Consider the following 16,716-nt stretch of genomic DNA (forward strand, 5'->3'; position numbering starts at 1 on the left):
GAATCATCACTTTCTTCAGCCTCACCACTCTCGTCTTGAGAGATTTCTTCTTCTGCTGTTGCGGTATCCTGTGGCAACTCCGGTATCAGGATATCTTCTAAGTCAACAGCTCCAGGCTCTTTCTTCTCTGAATCTTCTCTTAGCTTATCCTTGTACAAAGCTTCTTTGTTGAACACAACATTCTTGCTGCGGATGATCTTCCGATTTTCATCATCCCAAAACCGGTAACCAAACTCCGCGTTACCATAGCCGATGAAGTAACACTTTTTAGACTTCTAGTCAAGTTTACTTCTTGCATCATCATCATATGAACATAAGCTAAGCATCCGAACACCTTTAGATAAGAAAGATTTACTTTCTTTCCGCTCCAAACTTCTTCTGGGATCTTAAATCCCAAGGTACAGACGGTCCTCTGTTTATTAAGAAGGCTGCGGTATTGATTGCATCTGCCCCAAACGTCTTTGGCAATCCACAGTGCAATCTCATGCTCCTTGCACGCTCATTCAAGGTTCGGTTCATCCTTTTCGCTATTCCACTCTGTTGAGGCGTTCCAGGAATAGTCTTCTCCATCTTGATCCCGTTATCAGCGCAGTATCTCGTGAACTCGCGGCTGATATACTCACCACCATTATCAGACCTTAGGCACTTCAACTTGAGATTCGTCTCAACCTCAACCATGATTTTCCATCTCTTGAAAACCGAGAACACTTCATATTTGTTCTTCATGAAGTAGACCCACACCTTTCTTGTGGAGTCATCAATGAAGGTCACATAGTAGTATGAACCTCCCAGCGATGCAACAGGAGCGGGTCCCCACACGTCATTGTGCACCAGCTCTAACTTCTCAGATTTTGGCTCTCTTCATCCTTTAGAGAAACTAACTCGTTTCTGTTTCCCAAGGATGCAACTTTCACACATCTGATGATCCACCGTCTTCAGATTCGGAAGAGCACCATTTTCCACCATGAGTTTCATCCCTTTCTCACTCATGTGTCCCAACCTACAATGCCACAACTTGGTCTGTTTGGCATTCTCGACAACAGCAACAATGTCTTGATAACTCGTCGTCATATAATGAGTGCCTCTTTTATGACCTCTAGCCACCACCATGAAACCTTTCTTGACTATCCAGGCTCAACCACCAAAATTAACATCGTGCCTCGTATCATCAAGTTGACCTACTGAGATAAGATTTCACATCAACTTTGGCACATGTCTGACCTTCGTAATCTTCCACACACTTCCGTCTGACATCTTCAGGTTGATATCTTCAGGTTGATATCTCCAATACCAACTATATCAGCAAGATATACCTTTCCGTAATTTTCCGCAACATAATTTTCCATGATGTTATGGTGCGGTGTGGTGTGGAACGACGCTCCTGAGTCAAGAACCCATGAATCGACTGGGCTATCAGCATAGGATATTGACGCTTTGGTGGTACTTGTAGCTGCATCACGAGCTTCAATTTTCCTCGGGGAATCAACAGACACTACCAATGCAACAGCGATTTCACGTGTCACTACATTGGCTCCGCCTCTAGTGTTGTATTCCTTCTTCGGTGGTGCTCGGCAATTCTTCTTAATGTGACCTGTTTTTTCTACAATTCCAGCACTCTGCAGGCTGTCTGAATTTGGACTGCCCTGTCAATTCCTTGACTTAGATCTGCCATTACTCCGGTTATCTGGGTTTCTCCCTCTGTTTTCCACGTTGAAAGCATAGCTCGTTGATGCTTCCCTAGAGTCTATCCTTCAAACTTCCTCGGCAAGGATACAATCTCTAACAACTGGTAACAGAGCTTGAGTTACGGTGATTAGTCAAATTTTTTGTGGAGTTACTATTCACATGAACAGTAATTCGTGAATAGTGAATTTTGTCGGTAACATCGGTTTATCGACGTAGGTGTTCTAATACACGGTGGTTCCAGAAACGATGGGAGTCGAAGACGGTTTGGCGCACAGTATCAGAAAATTTGACGGTACAGATTATGCATTTTGGAGAATGCAAATTGAAGATTATTTGTACGGAAAGAAGCTTCATCAACCGCTGAGCAAGAAGCCTGAGAAGATGGATCAGGATGAGTGGGAGCTCCTTGACAGACAAGTTCTGGGTGTTATAAGGTTAACACTGTCGAAAAACGTTGCTCACAACGTTGCGAAGGAGAAGACCGCGGAAGGGCTCATGAAAGTTCTCTCTGATATGTATGAGAAACCTTCGGCAAACAATAAGGTGTTTCTCATGAAGAAACTCTTTCATTTGAAGATGGAAGAAGGTGGCCTGGTTGCCGCACATGTGAACGAGTTCAACACGATTGTCAACCAACTGTCATCGGTTGAAATCGAGTTTGATGATGAAGTGCGAGCACTGATTTTGTTGGCATCTCTGCCAAATAGTCGGGAGCCAATGCGGGCAGCGGTTAGTAATTCTGTGGGTACTCAAAAGCTCAAATTCAATGATGTTAGAGATCGTACCCTTGCCGAGCAAGTTCGAAGGATAGACTCTGGGGAGGCATCAACGAGCTCTGCTTTCAACGTGGAAAACAGAGGGAGAAACCCAGATAACCGGAGTAATGGCAGATCGAAGTCAAGGAATGGACGGGGTCAGTCCAAATTCAGACAGCCGTCAAACATCATTGAATTCAGACAGTCCACCTTATTGTTTGCCGAAGGTTTCTCATACATATCAGAGAGAACTTTCATGAGCCCTTCCGTGGTCTTCTCCTTCGCAACGTTGTGAGCAACATTTTTCGACAGTGTTAACCTTATAACACCCAGAACTTGTCTGTCAAGGAGCTCCCACTCATCCTGATCCATCTTCTCATGCTTCTTGCTCAGCGGTTGATGAAACTTCTTTCCGTACAGATAATCTTCAATTTGCGTTCTCCAAAATGCATAACCTGTACCGTTAAATTTCCCGATACTGTGCGCCGAACAGTCTTCGCCTCTCATCGTTTCTGGAACCACCGTGTATTAGAACACCTACGTCGACAAACCGATGTTACCGACAAAAATTCACTATTCACAAATTACTGTTCACATGAATAGTAACTCCGCAAAAAATTTGACCGATCACAGTAACTCAAGCTCTGATACCAGTTGTTAGGAAATATGCGGTCAAATTTTGCGGTAAACCAGAATTTATAGGAGCGGGAAAAAAACACACACAGAAAATTGTTAACGGAGTTCGGCCAATGTTGCTTACGTCTCCGGACCTGCTACAGATCTTTTATTATCAACCAGGGAAATTTTACAAGCTCACAACTCACACCCCGATCTCAAATACACTCAAAAATTAATTACTCGTAATTTCTTAAAGAAGATTTTTTGTGAGAAAAAAAGTTTTTTTTTTCTCTTTTCTTCTCTTCTCTCGTTCTCTCTCTGTTTTCTTCTTTTGGGATGTCTTTCCTCTTCACCTCAGCTCTCCTTTTATAAGCATGAAGAAGTTGTTTGGTGAGCTCACAATCTTTGACAAAACCAATGTCAACCATGCCGTCACCGTCCATGACAATCAACACGTAAAACGTGTTTTAACAGTCTTCCCTTTTCTAGAAGTCTCTGGAGTCTGGAATTCATGTTGGCTATTGCTCAACGGTCTCTGAATAAGTGAATAAATGGAAAAGGATTTGGTATTTTGTTCTTTCGCCATTATTGAGAGTAAGTAATGTCCAGAGCTGTTTTTAATTTTAGTTCCTCTGTATGATTTGTGACGAATGCAAGCGTTTTTTTTCAGCGATGGTGGAGAAAACAAAGTGAGGAAATCAAAAGTATTGTGAAGGGACTTATACGCTCAGGCCAGCTAGAGCACATGTATGTAGGTGATCATTTGTGTGTTGAGTTTTCTTGTGTTGTGTGTGTGTGTGGTTGGTTTCTTATGGGGTTTTAATTGTGTTGCAGGTTTTGAGGAAGCTTGTTGATGATGCCTCAAGATTCTTAAACGATAAAGGAACCAAGGCTGGTCGCATTGCTGGTTTGGATGTTCTTCGTAGTATCAATGACCCCACTGCTGCTTCCTTGGCTTATGGTTTTGAAAGGAAGAGCAATGAAACAATTTTTGTCTTCGATCTTGGTTGTGGCACCTTTGATGTCTTTGGTACTTTACTGTAAACCTTTGCTATACTTTAAACAAGTGTTAAGAAATGTTTAATAATTTTTTTAAAGAACCCTTAATTAAGAAACTTGCAATGAAACATATAAATGTTCAAATCTCTTAACTAAGTCTCTTAATTCACATTTACTATTTAAAAAAGTGTTAAAAATAATTAAGAGATCCAAAAAGGATCTTTGGAATAATGATGCTCTTAGACCCAACACAAGTCCTGGGAACTGATTATTTCATTTAATTAAAAGAAATAATATATTTTCACTTGAATAAGCAAACATTTTATTTTATTTTCTTCAATTTTTTTGTCAACTTTTATTTTATTCAATTTTAAAACAGAACAAACAAATATTTGAGAGAGGATAATGAATCATTATCGAAACTAGGTCCGTTTCCGCGCTACGCGCCGATTAATTATTTATATTTATCCTTTTAAATTTTTTAAAATAATTATTTTTTTCACATAAATAATAATTCTCTTTGATAAAAAAATGATATGTGATTGTTTCTCATCGTATTTTACTTGGTTCTGTTGATACATTTCATTTGAATAAGCAATTTTTTTTTGACATTAACACGATGTTGATAAGTTTAGTTTATTCATTCTTTTAGAGCTAATAAATTAGATTATATTTATTATTTTAGATATTAATATTCAGAAAATATATTCTTATTTTTGTCTCTCAAAAATTTAAAACATAAAATTAGCATTATAGTTTTATAAATATTTATTTTTCGAAAATCAAAACTCACATAAAAAAAATTCAAAGTAATAATTATATTATTATCTTGATAATGATGGTTGTTAAAAATGTCGTTATTAACATATTTAACTTCATTTTAAGCGATGATGTCAAAAATTATCGTTGAATATATGTCAAAAACCATCATTGTTAATGATTATATGAGAAACCATCACTTTTAACAGTGATATGTTTGAAATTTTTATTATCAATGATGATATGTCAGTTTTATAAAGCAATCTTGTAATTTTAAAGATTTTTTTTAATTAAAAAGGATATTTTGATATTTTGAATTTTCTAATTTTTTTGAATTTTCTAAATTTTCATTTTCATTTTTCATTTTTATGTATTTAATTTAATTTTATTTATTTTCTGATTTTAATTTAATTTTCGGAATTTCTAATTAATTATTTATTTTATAATTTTCTGATTTTTTTTTTTAGTTTTCTAATTTTTATTTAATTTTCTATATTATTTAATTTTATTTATTTTATAATTAAATAATTATTTTTTGGAAAATCACTAACATATCATTATTTTTATCTGTAAAACATGTCAATTTTTTATTTGATGAACAAATAAGTTAGATTGAAAGTTTTAATGATAAATGTTAATTTGAAAATCAAAAGTGCTAGCAAAAAAATTTGAGGGTTTAAATTGTAAATAGGTAAAACTTTCAGAGTTTTTTTTATGTTCTTTCTTTGGTTAAATTTTCAAATGTCTTATAATAAGTAAATTATAACTTTTTAATAAACTAATTTATAATTAAACTGTTTGTTGTCTATAAATTAGTTTCAGGCTTTAGATTATCGTTGCCTTCTGTTTCTCCAAGTTTGGCTGGGCTGTTTACTAACCCCACATGTCTATCTCTTCCCCCTGTCATTGTCAAACTCATCTTTTGCATGGGTTTTGCTTCTTATATGGTAAGATTCGATTTTAATCGAAAGCAGATTAAACATTGTCCTCTAGAGGGGTTTGTCTGAATTTCTTAATTGTTGTTCTCCATGAGCAGAAGCTTTGCGGATAAGAAAGCCGTCAAATTAGATCACACATTGGCAAGAGCTAACCTCCGAAAGGGGTATGATATTGTCATCGTCTCTCTGTATTTAATATGATGACACTTTGATGATATATTTAAATTTGGGTTGAAACATGATATATCTTCGTACACTATTCTGTATTTGCAGCACTGCTTGTATGAAGCTAGAAGAATATACTACTGCTAAAGAACCCCAAGAAAAAAATGCTTCTGTCGCACCAAATGATACCAATTAAGTTTAAGAAGATGATGGATGAATGCAGTCTTCGCACTGCATGCATTACATCAAACCCCCATAGTCCATAGGTATAGCTTAAGAAAAAAAAATTCTTATGAAAGATGATCAATATTCTTTTCTGATCAAAGGAAGAGAAAGATTGGTTTAACATATGCCACCAACAGATTTCTTGATCTTTCTCTTCACCTCATTATTTTCACCAAACATATTAACACAAATTATTAAATGCATAAATTATGTAAAAAGTTCATTAAATAAAATGTTATCGACCAAAAAAAATCCGGTGTTTTGAAAAAACAAAAACTCAAACAAATACCAAATTACTTCTTTCCACCCACACAATATAGGAAAATATAAAAATATCTTTTCCTATAGAAAAAGTTAGTTAGGCTTATGGCTAGTGTTTGTTACACAGCTTACATGACAAAATTAAAGAAGGAAGGGCATACGTAGCATAGATTAGGTGGCAAAAGAATCAAGCTAAGTGTTCACACCATTTGATCAAGAGCTCTTCGAAAAAAAATTCAAAGAAAAAACGTCATACTTTCTCATTTGCTATGTACTCGTCCAAAATCCAAAATCCAAAGGACACCCCTCCTGTTATTGCCATATTTCATGAAAATAGATTTCATGTACAACATGGCAATCTCTTTTAGCGTCCACCAACTCGTTTTCTTATTCCTCTCTACTGCCAATGTATGACTCTCTTCCTGGTCTCTCTACTGCCAATATAGACTCGCATCTTGGTGGAAACAAAATGCTGCATATTAAGGCCATAAGTATATCGTGCGAGTAATCAGCACAACATAAGCTTAAAGTTGAATCTATTCCCAACAAAGAAAAATCTCAAATGGTAAAAAAAAACTGCAACAAAATATATATGTAGGAATTAAGAAATTGATCAATATAAATTCTGAATATTTCAGATATATTTACCCTTAAATTAAAAGGTAAAGGGCTCAGTCTAGCAGTACTTGTGAACTTCGGTGAAAAGGAGACCAATAGTGTTGTTAAGCGTTTTTTACAATGCATAATCTAAGAATGAAGCTCAGTAACAAAATTGTTAGAAACCAAGAAAATAAGTAATAATCAGTTATATCATCATCTTCAGCTAATTCAGACCATATGTATTTATTGTAGTAAAGATGCAACTAAACTCTTAAGATAGACCAGATCTTGTAGAGAACCAATGACATGATTGTTGTATGTGGATATATATATTAGCTAATCAGAAATGACAATGCTTAATGATAGTAACACATGGAAGATATTTGTTTGTTTTAGCTATTTATTTTATGTTTCTGAAAGCAATATCAAATCAGTTCCTGATGATACAAACGTTGCTGGTTGGTGTATCCATGTATCTCATCTGCCACTATAAAAAAGATAAACAGCATCAATAAAAAAAATGCAGTCCAAATAATAATGATTTGATGAATGAAAGTAACACACGGAAGATATTGTGTGTACATAATAAATTGTAAACTCACTGGCAATACATCTTAGAGCCAAAACAGATGTGATCCGAAGTAAAATCAACCAAATAATGACAAAAAAAAATGATAGCAAAGAGACGGAAAACCAAAAATATTTTGTTTATTGATCACATTCACGTTGTCTTAGCTTCACCAAATGTCTATGACAATTTTGGTAGTCATTTGTACTAACTGGCTAAGGAAACTGAGAGATAAGAGCAAATACTCCAAGTACGTGAACCCACCATGTACTATGCATGTACCACTGGAGTTTGCCAATACTCTAAACTCATGTGCTTGGTAATCCATAGACAATTTAGACATGTACCAGTTTTAATCTCCTCGGTCATAATCTGAAAAGAAGATAGAGATTAAAAAAAGATTTACAAACACTAAAATATTATTCATATTTTCCTATTTTTCTGCACTACTCTACATTTTACTTACCAAATAAACCATACAGAATAAAAAAGATCGGTTAGAGAAAGTCTAAAATTTGTAGCAGACGTACTGATCCCTAATAAACATGTAACCATCTATTGACTGAAGGAGGGAAGCACCAATAGCTTCAGCTAAGTCAGTCTAGGTAAACTGCACACCATAAGGGTAGAACAAAAACATTAGGCAACACTCATCTATATTTGAAAGCCACAACTGATCATGAAGAAAAAGAACCAATATAAGTAAGCACCAAGAAACACAATAATCTCGTAATTAAGAGCCGAGCTTGAGCTTGCCATGATTTCTTGGTTGTAAAGAAAACATTAGAAATTCTGCCAAAACTTTACGCCGAGTGAGCTTTAAGAAAGATAGGAAAAACTATCAGAACATAACACTGAGAGACCCAAATCAATGAGTGGATAACACAGTGTTCTCATATACCGATGGAAAATGTGTTCCGATGACGTTCTTTGTAGCCACTTGTGCTTGTCGTGTGGGTGTGAGAAATCACTCGTTCAGGGTAGGAAGTTGAAGAGTGACATCAAAATCCACGCAGTATAAACTGTGTTATATGTCTACATGATGATATTATACTACCTCCATTCCATCGCTTTTCCATCGCCGTAGATGTAGTTTAGTAAGGGGAGGTTTTAGGTTTTGTCTAGATTTAGGTTTAGATGAAGCGACTTATATAATAGGAACGAAACCATCAAGAAGAGATTAAAGAGGAACATTGATTGATGAGAAGGGGATTCGCGGTAACGGTGATTGCTGAGATCGGAAACGGGGAAGAGGGAATGAAGAGTCTTCGGATTCATCGATTGATAGGAGATGAGGTTTTTTAAACTGGACTGGATAATGGGTCATTATTTGTTTTTAAGAGATAAACGTGAAGTTCAGTTACTCTTTTCAATGGACCAAACTATGTGACGTGGCAAAATGGGAAGCTCCTATTGGACGATTTTTTTAAATGACGTGGCATATCTCTCATTTGAGCTTATTTTCCTTTTTAGTATGGTAAGATGATGTCCCAAAAAGTGGGGGGAAGTTACAAAAAAAATAAACATATCCAAACTAAAGTTGTGGATACAAAATGAAACAAATTTGATGGGGCCCGTCATACCTCCCAAAAAAGGAAAAACAAAATCGCAGATTCTCTCTGCTAGCTTCAAAAATTCCAAAGAGACACAGAGCCATCATAACAACTCTCATCCCCATTCCACGTAGGCGAAACCTGTTCTACAAAACGATCACCTAAAAATTCGTCCGCGAAATCATCGAACCCGGGAAACAACCCGAAATCCGAAGCAAAATTACCCGACCCGACCGTCGGAAGCATACTCAAAAACTCCGAATCAATCGCCATCGTCGTCGAAGGAGACTCTTGCTGCTGCACCACCATCTCACTCGCCACACTCTCTTCCGAATTAGCGAACCTCGCGGCGGCGTCTCGGATCTCCGATCGCGACATGTTCCCTCCGCCGCTGATCGCCGGAGGATTATCCGGGAAATTGAACTTGGTGCCGCTTCCTCGGAGGCAGTAAAGAGCGGCGTCGAAGGCGCGCGCCGCCTTCTCGGGAGAGTCGTAAGATCCCAACCAGATACGCTCTCTGCTGTTGGGAAGTCTGATCTCCGAAACCCACTTCCCCCACTTCCTCTTCCTCACGCCTTTGTACTTTGACGACGACGGTCCCTGATCCATCACTAAACCAAATATAGAAACAGCAAACCAACCCGGTTCAATTCAATTCAATTCAGTACGGTACGATTCTGCTTTGGTTTAGCTCTGCTCTTCAGTGTTCAGTTAACTCTTAACTCTTGAGTTTGTTTTGGTTATTATTTGAATTGAATTTGCCGCTTTAGGGCTTATATATATACGAGAGAGCGAGGAGTTGAAAACTGAACAAGAGAGAGGCTGAAGAGTGAGTTTTTGACTTTGTACGGCGCGTGAAGAAGAAACGAAAGTCAAAAGCGCGTTTGTGCTTAGTGCTCGAGTAAAACGCCGCAAAGTGTCAGGGTTATTTGGCACGTGGCAGTTTGAATGAACCAGGCTGTCTCATTGTGTGGTATACGGGTAAGCTCAGCAGAACTAACAGACTGTTTGGTTTTGCGGCCTCTATGCGTGTATGATTAGTTTGAAAGTCGTTAGCTTTTGGTTGAAATCAACAAACCCTTAAGGGAGAGAGAGAGAGATCTAACTTATTTGGATCATATTTTTGCAGGCATCTCACGTCAGCCTACAACGACCATGAGTTTATTCCCTTGTGAAGCTCCTTCCATGGAGATGGAGGCCGCTCAAGATGTTAAACCCAAGAATCTGTTTCCTAGGCAACCTAGCTTCTCTTTTTCATCTTCCTCTCTCCCCAAGGAAGATGATGTCCTCAAAATGACACAAACTAATAGACTGTTTGGTTTTTTGATGTCCTTGTCCTCTCTTGTTTTCCACGAGATTTTAATCCTTTTTGTTTTGTTTTTTCTAATTTAAAAGTTGACTATTTTGCTGAGTTTAGTGTTTTCCCAGAGAGTAGTAACAAGGAAAGTGATTACTGAATATGATTTTGATTGCATTGAAGTAACTGTATAGAGACACTAGTAATACACTTTGTCTTCGTTTTGGTTGCTCACAGGTTATGGAAACAAAGAGGAAGACAAGAAGATCAAGTTAGAATGACAAATCAAATCACTGTCCTATATATACCTTGTAGTTTGTTGATTTTGATGTATATTTGCATCATTTTGTTTCTATCTGTTGAATGAAGCTGCAGCGGAAGTGTCTTCATAATGTACTTTCCAAGCATTGCCGCTGTCCGTTTCGCTGCAGACTTGGTTTGTAGCTGGGATAGCTGCAAGATCTCCGTCTAAGCTCATTTGCTGCACTTCTACTGATGATAGTATCTTTATGTTTTGCACGCAGTTCACAAACTCTCTGAAAGAAAAAAAAACAAACAGACCGAAGGATGGTCAGAAAATGTTGACTCAGAGGAGATTGTTAAGAGCATGTTGTTGGTTGTTGGGTCTGGAACTTACTCCCAAGGATCATCACCAACGAGCAATATATCGTTTTCGTGATCTGTGTAGACGAGTTTCCAATCAGAGGGTCGTGGATCCTCCAGCTGTCCTTCGATGCCAAACATTCTCGCTAAGTCATTCCTTAGCTCTTCGTATCCGCTATAACGGGTAACATCTATTGATCTTCCTACTGATCCTCGTTTTTGAACCTTCAAGGAGTTTATAAACTTAAGTTGCAATAAGATAATAAGCTTTGTTTAAGAGAGAGAAAGACTCTCTAACCTTTGTATACGTTCGCATTCGTTGAGCCTGATTAGGCCAGAGTCCACCACCATTCATGATACCTGAATCATTGACGCCACCGATCTCATTTGAGCCTCCGGACTTAAAGGGGATGCTGGGAATACCAAATGACTGAGAACTTATTGCAGCGCTCGACAGCTCTGTCTCGATGTCTCTTGGTGCGTTGCCGTAGGTTGGAACCAAGTTCTGAAAGTCCTTTTGTGAATAGAGAGCATCAGAAGTAGTTACGGCTTCAAGATTACCAGCGAAAGCTAAGTTGTTTCTTTGGCAATCTCCAAATGATGGTAGTGGGAAAGCCTGTTGCTGCTGCTGTGCAGTGCCAACGGCATCAGGACAATACGTTGTTCCCGCTGTGGATACATTGATTTGATCAGCAGCACTCCTCAGATTGTTCCGGCTCTCGGTTTTTGTATAAAGCTCTTGGACTGGATCAGGTTCAGGTACAGATACTGCTTGTCCTTGTTGTTGATTTCTGCTCAGGAAATTTGTAGGCGAAATATTGTCATGTATGGTGTTTTTGGCGGAAGGCGAGGTAGAACAAGAAGGAGGAGCTTCTCCATCTGTGTGACCAGAATGTGATCTTCTTCCAGCGGCTACAAGAGGCTTGTTATTCATATGTCCTTGTTGCTGATGGTGACTCAGCTGAACCTGTGGAGGCTGCATGAATGTTGAAGCTGAGAATGGCTGTTGATTCTGAGACGACAGCAGTTGTTGCAGTTGATGGCTTTGTGTCTGCTGCAACGCGGCGGATAACTGGGGCTGTAAGGACGAGCTTACAGGAGGGATTGACTGCTGTTGTTGCTGTAACTTCTGCAGTAGCTGCAACTGAAGCTTCTGTGAGGGACTTGGTTGTGATGGTTGCTGTTGCATCTGGAGTTGCTGAGGATTTTGTTGTAGTGAATGCATAGAAGACTGTTCTTGCTGGTTTTGGCTACTGTTATGCAATTCCATTTGCTGCTGAAACTGCAATTCTTGTAATGTCATTTGAGATGAGCCCTTGTTCTGGTTGTTCATTTTAGCACTACCATTAGAGAGCATTGACTGCTGCTGAAGCTCAGATTGAGAAAAGCCAGTAGACTGATTCTGACAAGAGACAACACTCACGCCATTGTTTGCACAACCTGCGTTAAAAACCCCTTGCTGCAGCTGTTGGTGTGACATCTGTACTTTTTGTTGTTCTTGTTGTTGAGATTTCACCATGGCTGGTTGTACTTGCATCTGTTGACTGATATGGCTACTAACCATGTTCGGTTTGTTGAACTGGGAGTTCACTGGAGAGAGGTTAGGTGATTGGAAGTTAAACAGCTTTGAAGGGTCGTTGGCAGCAAAATTGTTTGGTAGGTTATAAGCGGATGGTAGCTGAGTAGTAGTATAACCAGCTGACAATGTGTTGTTCTGCTGCATACCCATCCACTGAACCAGGCTTAAACCAGGAAACATCGAACTCTGTGCGTCTTTCATCCCAAACTCTTCTCCCATCCAAGGCATTGCTCTCTTGAAAGCGTTTTCCATGTCCAGCTCATCATCTGCAACAGAAACCTCTTAAGGTTAGTATCCATAAATTCAATCAAGATAGATGAAAGACAAATTTGTGGATTAACATTATTGCTTAATTTAATAGATTTAGAATAATTTAGATCGATTTAAACCAATATAAAAAGGTTTGAACCGATTTAAATAAATTGGACTTTTAAAAAATTATTTCTGATAGGACCATTTTGCCGCCTAGTGGGCACCGCGTAGACCGATTTTAGAACCATGGGTGGAAGTAAACATTACCTGGCATCCCCGGTTGCCTCGGGTACTTTGGTCTGAAAAATGGAGGAGGGCATATGTAAAAAGGAGTTATAACTGGTTCAATCTCCCATATAGATACTCTGCTTGGTCTATCTCCAGCTGTTGACTCATCCCATCCTACCTGAAGATTACGCCATTGGGAGCCTTTCCATCTAACAGGATCAAGATCACTAACACCGGTGACTGTACCCATATACCTACGAACCCCACAATCCTCAGTCTCAAACATCATCCGAAACCTCATTACAAGAGACACTTGAGCGTACAACGCTTTGTTGTATTTGGCTAAAGGAACTACAAACTCTGAAGGACTCGCTCTTGGATTAAAGAAGATGGTAAAAGGGCTGCTATTGGCATTAGCATGAGCTGCTGCTGCAAGTATACCAATGTGCATACTGTCGCTGGATATGACCGATGAGGAAAGAGTCGGTGTTTGTCTGTTCGCACGTCTTATACCCAACATGAGCTGTGACTTCTCATCTCTGCAAAAAAACGGTATTCATTTTAAAACCCCCAAAGTCCATTTCTGCGTAGTGTTCTGATGGCTCATACCTTACAAATAAAACTGAATCACCAGCTAATAGTCTCTTTGTGCTAACGAAAACGCTCCAGCCTGTGGTGAGCAAGTGTCTTTTTGGTTGGCCTGAGATCAGACAACAAATCAGATTTGAGTTTTTTTTTCAGTCTTGTAAAACCAGTTCTTGATGTGGATTCAAACCTCGGTAGATATGTCTGAAGGTCCATGTAGTGTCGTGTAAATCTTTAGCTACAATCTCTTGTGCAGGCGGTTGCATTGAGAAGTCCTGTTTTAAGCATCCTCAGAACTCTTAGCAAAACAGATGAAGATATGAGACAAAACAGTTTGAGAGTAGCTTTTGGTCAGAGACGTACAAGAGGAGGGAAGATTTTCTCAGCTGCACGGCGTGGTACAGAGAACCCACCGTGTGAGCTGGTGTCACTCGCTGTAAGCGTCTTGCAGAAAAACTCAGTAGGTTGTCTGTTTAGCTTCAGACCCATATCAGAAGCTAGCAATGCTTCTCTGTCGTACTGATACACATTTTTAGATGATCAAAGCAAAGATCAGCTTTGAAGTTCTCAAAGTTAAAACCAAGAAAGACTGAGGATTCAGACCTTATTCACAGGTTGAAGAGTCATTTGTGCATAGACTTCATCTGTCTCGGTATCAGCCTGATTCAGATTTTCACAATAGTCATGATTAGTTCTTCTTCTTTCTGATTTTGATTTACAAGTTGGGGGACAGAAGAGGCTTACATGTAGTGTGACACTGTGAAGCAAGCAAATGAGCTTAGAAGGAAGGTTTGGATAATTTGGTATAAAATCAGTTTGCTTCTGCATCGATGCTGCAACCTGAAAAGATTCCATTGATCATATTATTACTTTGGACTGATGATTGCAGTTAAAAGGGTCCAAGTGTTTTTTTTTTTTTGTGTTTGGAACATACTTGCTCGCTATGTCCTTGGGGGAAGTAAACCACAAGACTTCCCACAGGAGGTAGTGAAACCATAGGGCCTGCACAAGCGTGCCATAGCTGAGAATTGATTGGTTTCTTCTCTCCTGTTCATCACAACAATGAAAATATGTAAAGTATGAAACTTTATATTAAAATTTGCTTCATTTATGTGTGACAAGTGACAACTACTGTATCAAACACACTGAAACGAACTAGATTTGTGGCTTTCTGCTGACTCCATGTTGGAATAGAATAACACAAACCAAGAAAATCACAGAACATGAAATGCAGATACTGTGATGAAATTCAAATCCAGAAAGCTTGAGAAATTATTTTTTATTTCTTTTTTCACTTAAAACATAAAAAGCTCGTACCTTCGGTTGAATTGGGATGGAATCCATTTGATGGAGCTTTCATGGTATCCAGAAAGGAAAGAACAAAACAAAAGTTGTTTTTTGTTTTGTTGTCTCAGAAACAGAGTTCTTCAACAAAATCAACTAAACGAAAAGAGAAAAGAGCATTCTGCTAAAAGAAAAGAAACAAAAGCTTTTTTTTTTCCTTTGAAGTTCAAACGAAAGATTTAAAACTTCATAGCATCAGTGCAAAATTTAAGCTCTTAAAAGCTTTGAAACTTTTATTTTCAGATTCTCAAGTGTTTTATTTGTTCCTTTTTTTTTTCCTTTTCTTTTTGCATTTGAGATTTTAAGCTAGTTTGGGATCGGAAAGATGAAATCTTTTCTTATGGGTTGTGACGTGGCACCCCACTTGATGTCTTTTTCTTGTCGGTCCCACCTTTTAGTTTTGTATTACATTTTTCATTTTATCTTATAGTCATTTTAAATATTTTTAGTTGTCGACAAAAAATATATTTAATTTTAAAATATGGAAAATTAGGCCTGTAACCATACAAAAACATAAATTCATTAACTAACCAAAATCTCTCCATGAAGGATCTCCTACTTTTTCTTCCTATCTCTTCCTTCTCTCTACGAATCTAATTTTCTTTTTTTATTATTTGGCAAATAAGCCCATATGTAATTTTGTATTCGTTGATGGAATTTATTATGAAGATATTGTACTTTTATTTCGGGTTCGGAATAATATGAAAAGCTTTCATGTTAGAAAAGTTCTCGTATTGTAAATAAAAAATTAATCAATAGAATAAAAAAAAATTTGCCAAAACTAACTCACAACTTGATTTTAACCCCAAACATATATCTAAACTTGAATCAAATGCAAAACTAACCTAAAAGCCTTGTGAAATTACAGTTCAACCCCTTGCGACCAAACAAAAAAACAGAAGTCATTTTTACGAATATAGCCCCAGTAAGTCGTCTGAGTCGTCTGAGATGTTGGAAGTCGTCTGGACGACTTCAAAGTAAGTCTTCTGGTGTAGTTGATCTTAAAAATAATTTTTAAAATTTTTAAAAATATTTTGATAAGCGAAAAATTAAAATCATGTAATTATAAACAGTTTTAAGTGATATAAATTAAAATATAACAAAATTGAATTGTTTTCAACATAGATAAGTGTAGGTAGTGAATCATGGTATTCTTTGGTCTAGGGTTTGACAACATATGTTGTAGTATTGTATGTATTCTTAAGGTTAGATTTTGGAAAGCTTGAATGTTTTTTTGAAAAATTAATTTTTTACCTATACGTGTTTATTTTTGTTTATAATAAACACTTTTGAAGTTTAATTTGATTTTATGAAGTGTTTAGTTAGTTAATTAAGTTTAGGGGTTATGTTTCTAGACGACTTACATTTCAGTCGTCTGGTGAAGAAATTAAAACAGACGACTTACATGTAAGTCGTCCAAATATTCCCGCCTAAAATTTTTAAAAAAATTATTTTCCCGCTTAAATAATTTAAACCAGACGACTTACTTGTAAGTCGTCTGAGAAGTCTTCTATTTTAGTTTCCCGCTAAAAATATTTTAATTTCCCGCTAAAAATATTAGAGTCTTCTGGACGACTTACAAGTAAGTCGTATAGGAAGTCGTCTGAATCAAAAATATTTAACCTAATTGGATTTTTTGTCTCCCTATATAAAGAAAATTTTACACATTCTCTCTCTTTCTCTCAAATGGCTGCAACAAAT

At 37.4% G+C, this 16,716-nt stretch overlaps 2 protein-coding genes across 2 annotated transcripts; both read right to left on the bottom strand.

The window, feature by feature from the left end:
• Positions 1–9,057: 9,057 nt before the first annotated feature.
• Positions 9,058–9,863, bottom strand: LOC106312217 (ethylene-responsive transcription factor ERF017-like). Its single transcript, XM_013749655.1, has one exon. The coding sequence runs from the start codon at positions 9,734–9,736 to the stop codon at positions 9,203–9,205; it is 534 nt and encodes a 177-aa protein (XP_013605109.1). The 5' UTR covers positions 9,737–9,863; the 3' UTR covers positions 9,058–9,202.
• Positions 9,864–10,261: 398 nt separating this feature from the next.
• LOC106312216 (auxin response factor 19-like) lies at positions 10,262–15,297 on the bottom strand. Its single transcript, XM_013749654.1, has 11 exons — positions 14,989–15,297; positions 14,606–14,718; positions 14,416–14,511; positions 14,275–14,331; positions 14,035–14,190; positions 13,862–13,946; positions 13,696–13,786; positions 13,126–13,625; positions 11,326–12,872; positions 11,062–11,252; positions 10,262–10,960 (listed from the first exon to the last, which is right to left on the bottom strand). The coding sequence occupies exons 1-11, from the start codon at positions 15,029–15,031 to the stop codon at positions 10,777–10,779; spliced, it is 3,063 nt and encodes a 1,020-aa protein (XP_013605108.1). The 5' UTR covers positions 15,032–15,297; the 3' UTR covers positions 10,262–10,776.
• Between the last annotated feature and the right edge of the window lie 1,419 nt (positions 15,298–16,716).

The sequence above is a fragment of the Brassica oleracea genome, chromosome C8, assembly GCF_000695525.1.
Source record: "Brassica oleracea var. oleracea cultivar TO1000 chromosome C8, BOL, whole genome shotgun sequence".
Taxonomy (NCBI): domain Eukaryota; kingdom Viridiplantae; phylum Streptophyta; class Magnoliopsida; order Brassicales; family Brassicaceae; genus Brassica; species Brassica oleracea.

Bases quoted from the DNA above. Each gene is read 5' to 3' on its own strand.
- LOC106312217 (XM_013749655.1), bottom strand. From the start codon at position 9,736: ATGGATCAGGGACCGTCGTCGTCAAAGTACAAAGGCGTGAGGAAGAGG.
- LOC106312216 (XM_013749654.1), bottom strand. From the start codon at position 15,031: ATGAAAGCTCCATCAAATGGATTCCATCCCAATTCAACCGAAG. The intron at 14,719-14,988 runs GTACGAGCTTTT...TGTGATGAACAG, and splicing joins CCATCCCAATTCAACCGAAG to GAGAGAAGAAACCAATCAAT. The intron at 14,332-14,415 runs GTAAGCCTCTTC...AATCTGAATCAG, and splicing joins TTCACAGTGTCACACTACAT to GCTGATACCGAGACAGATGA.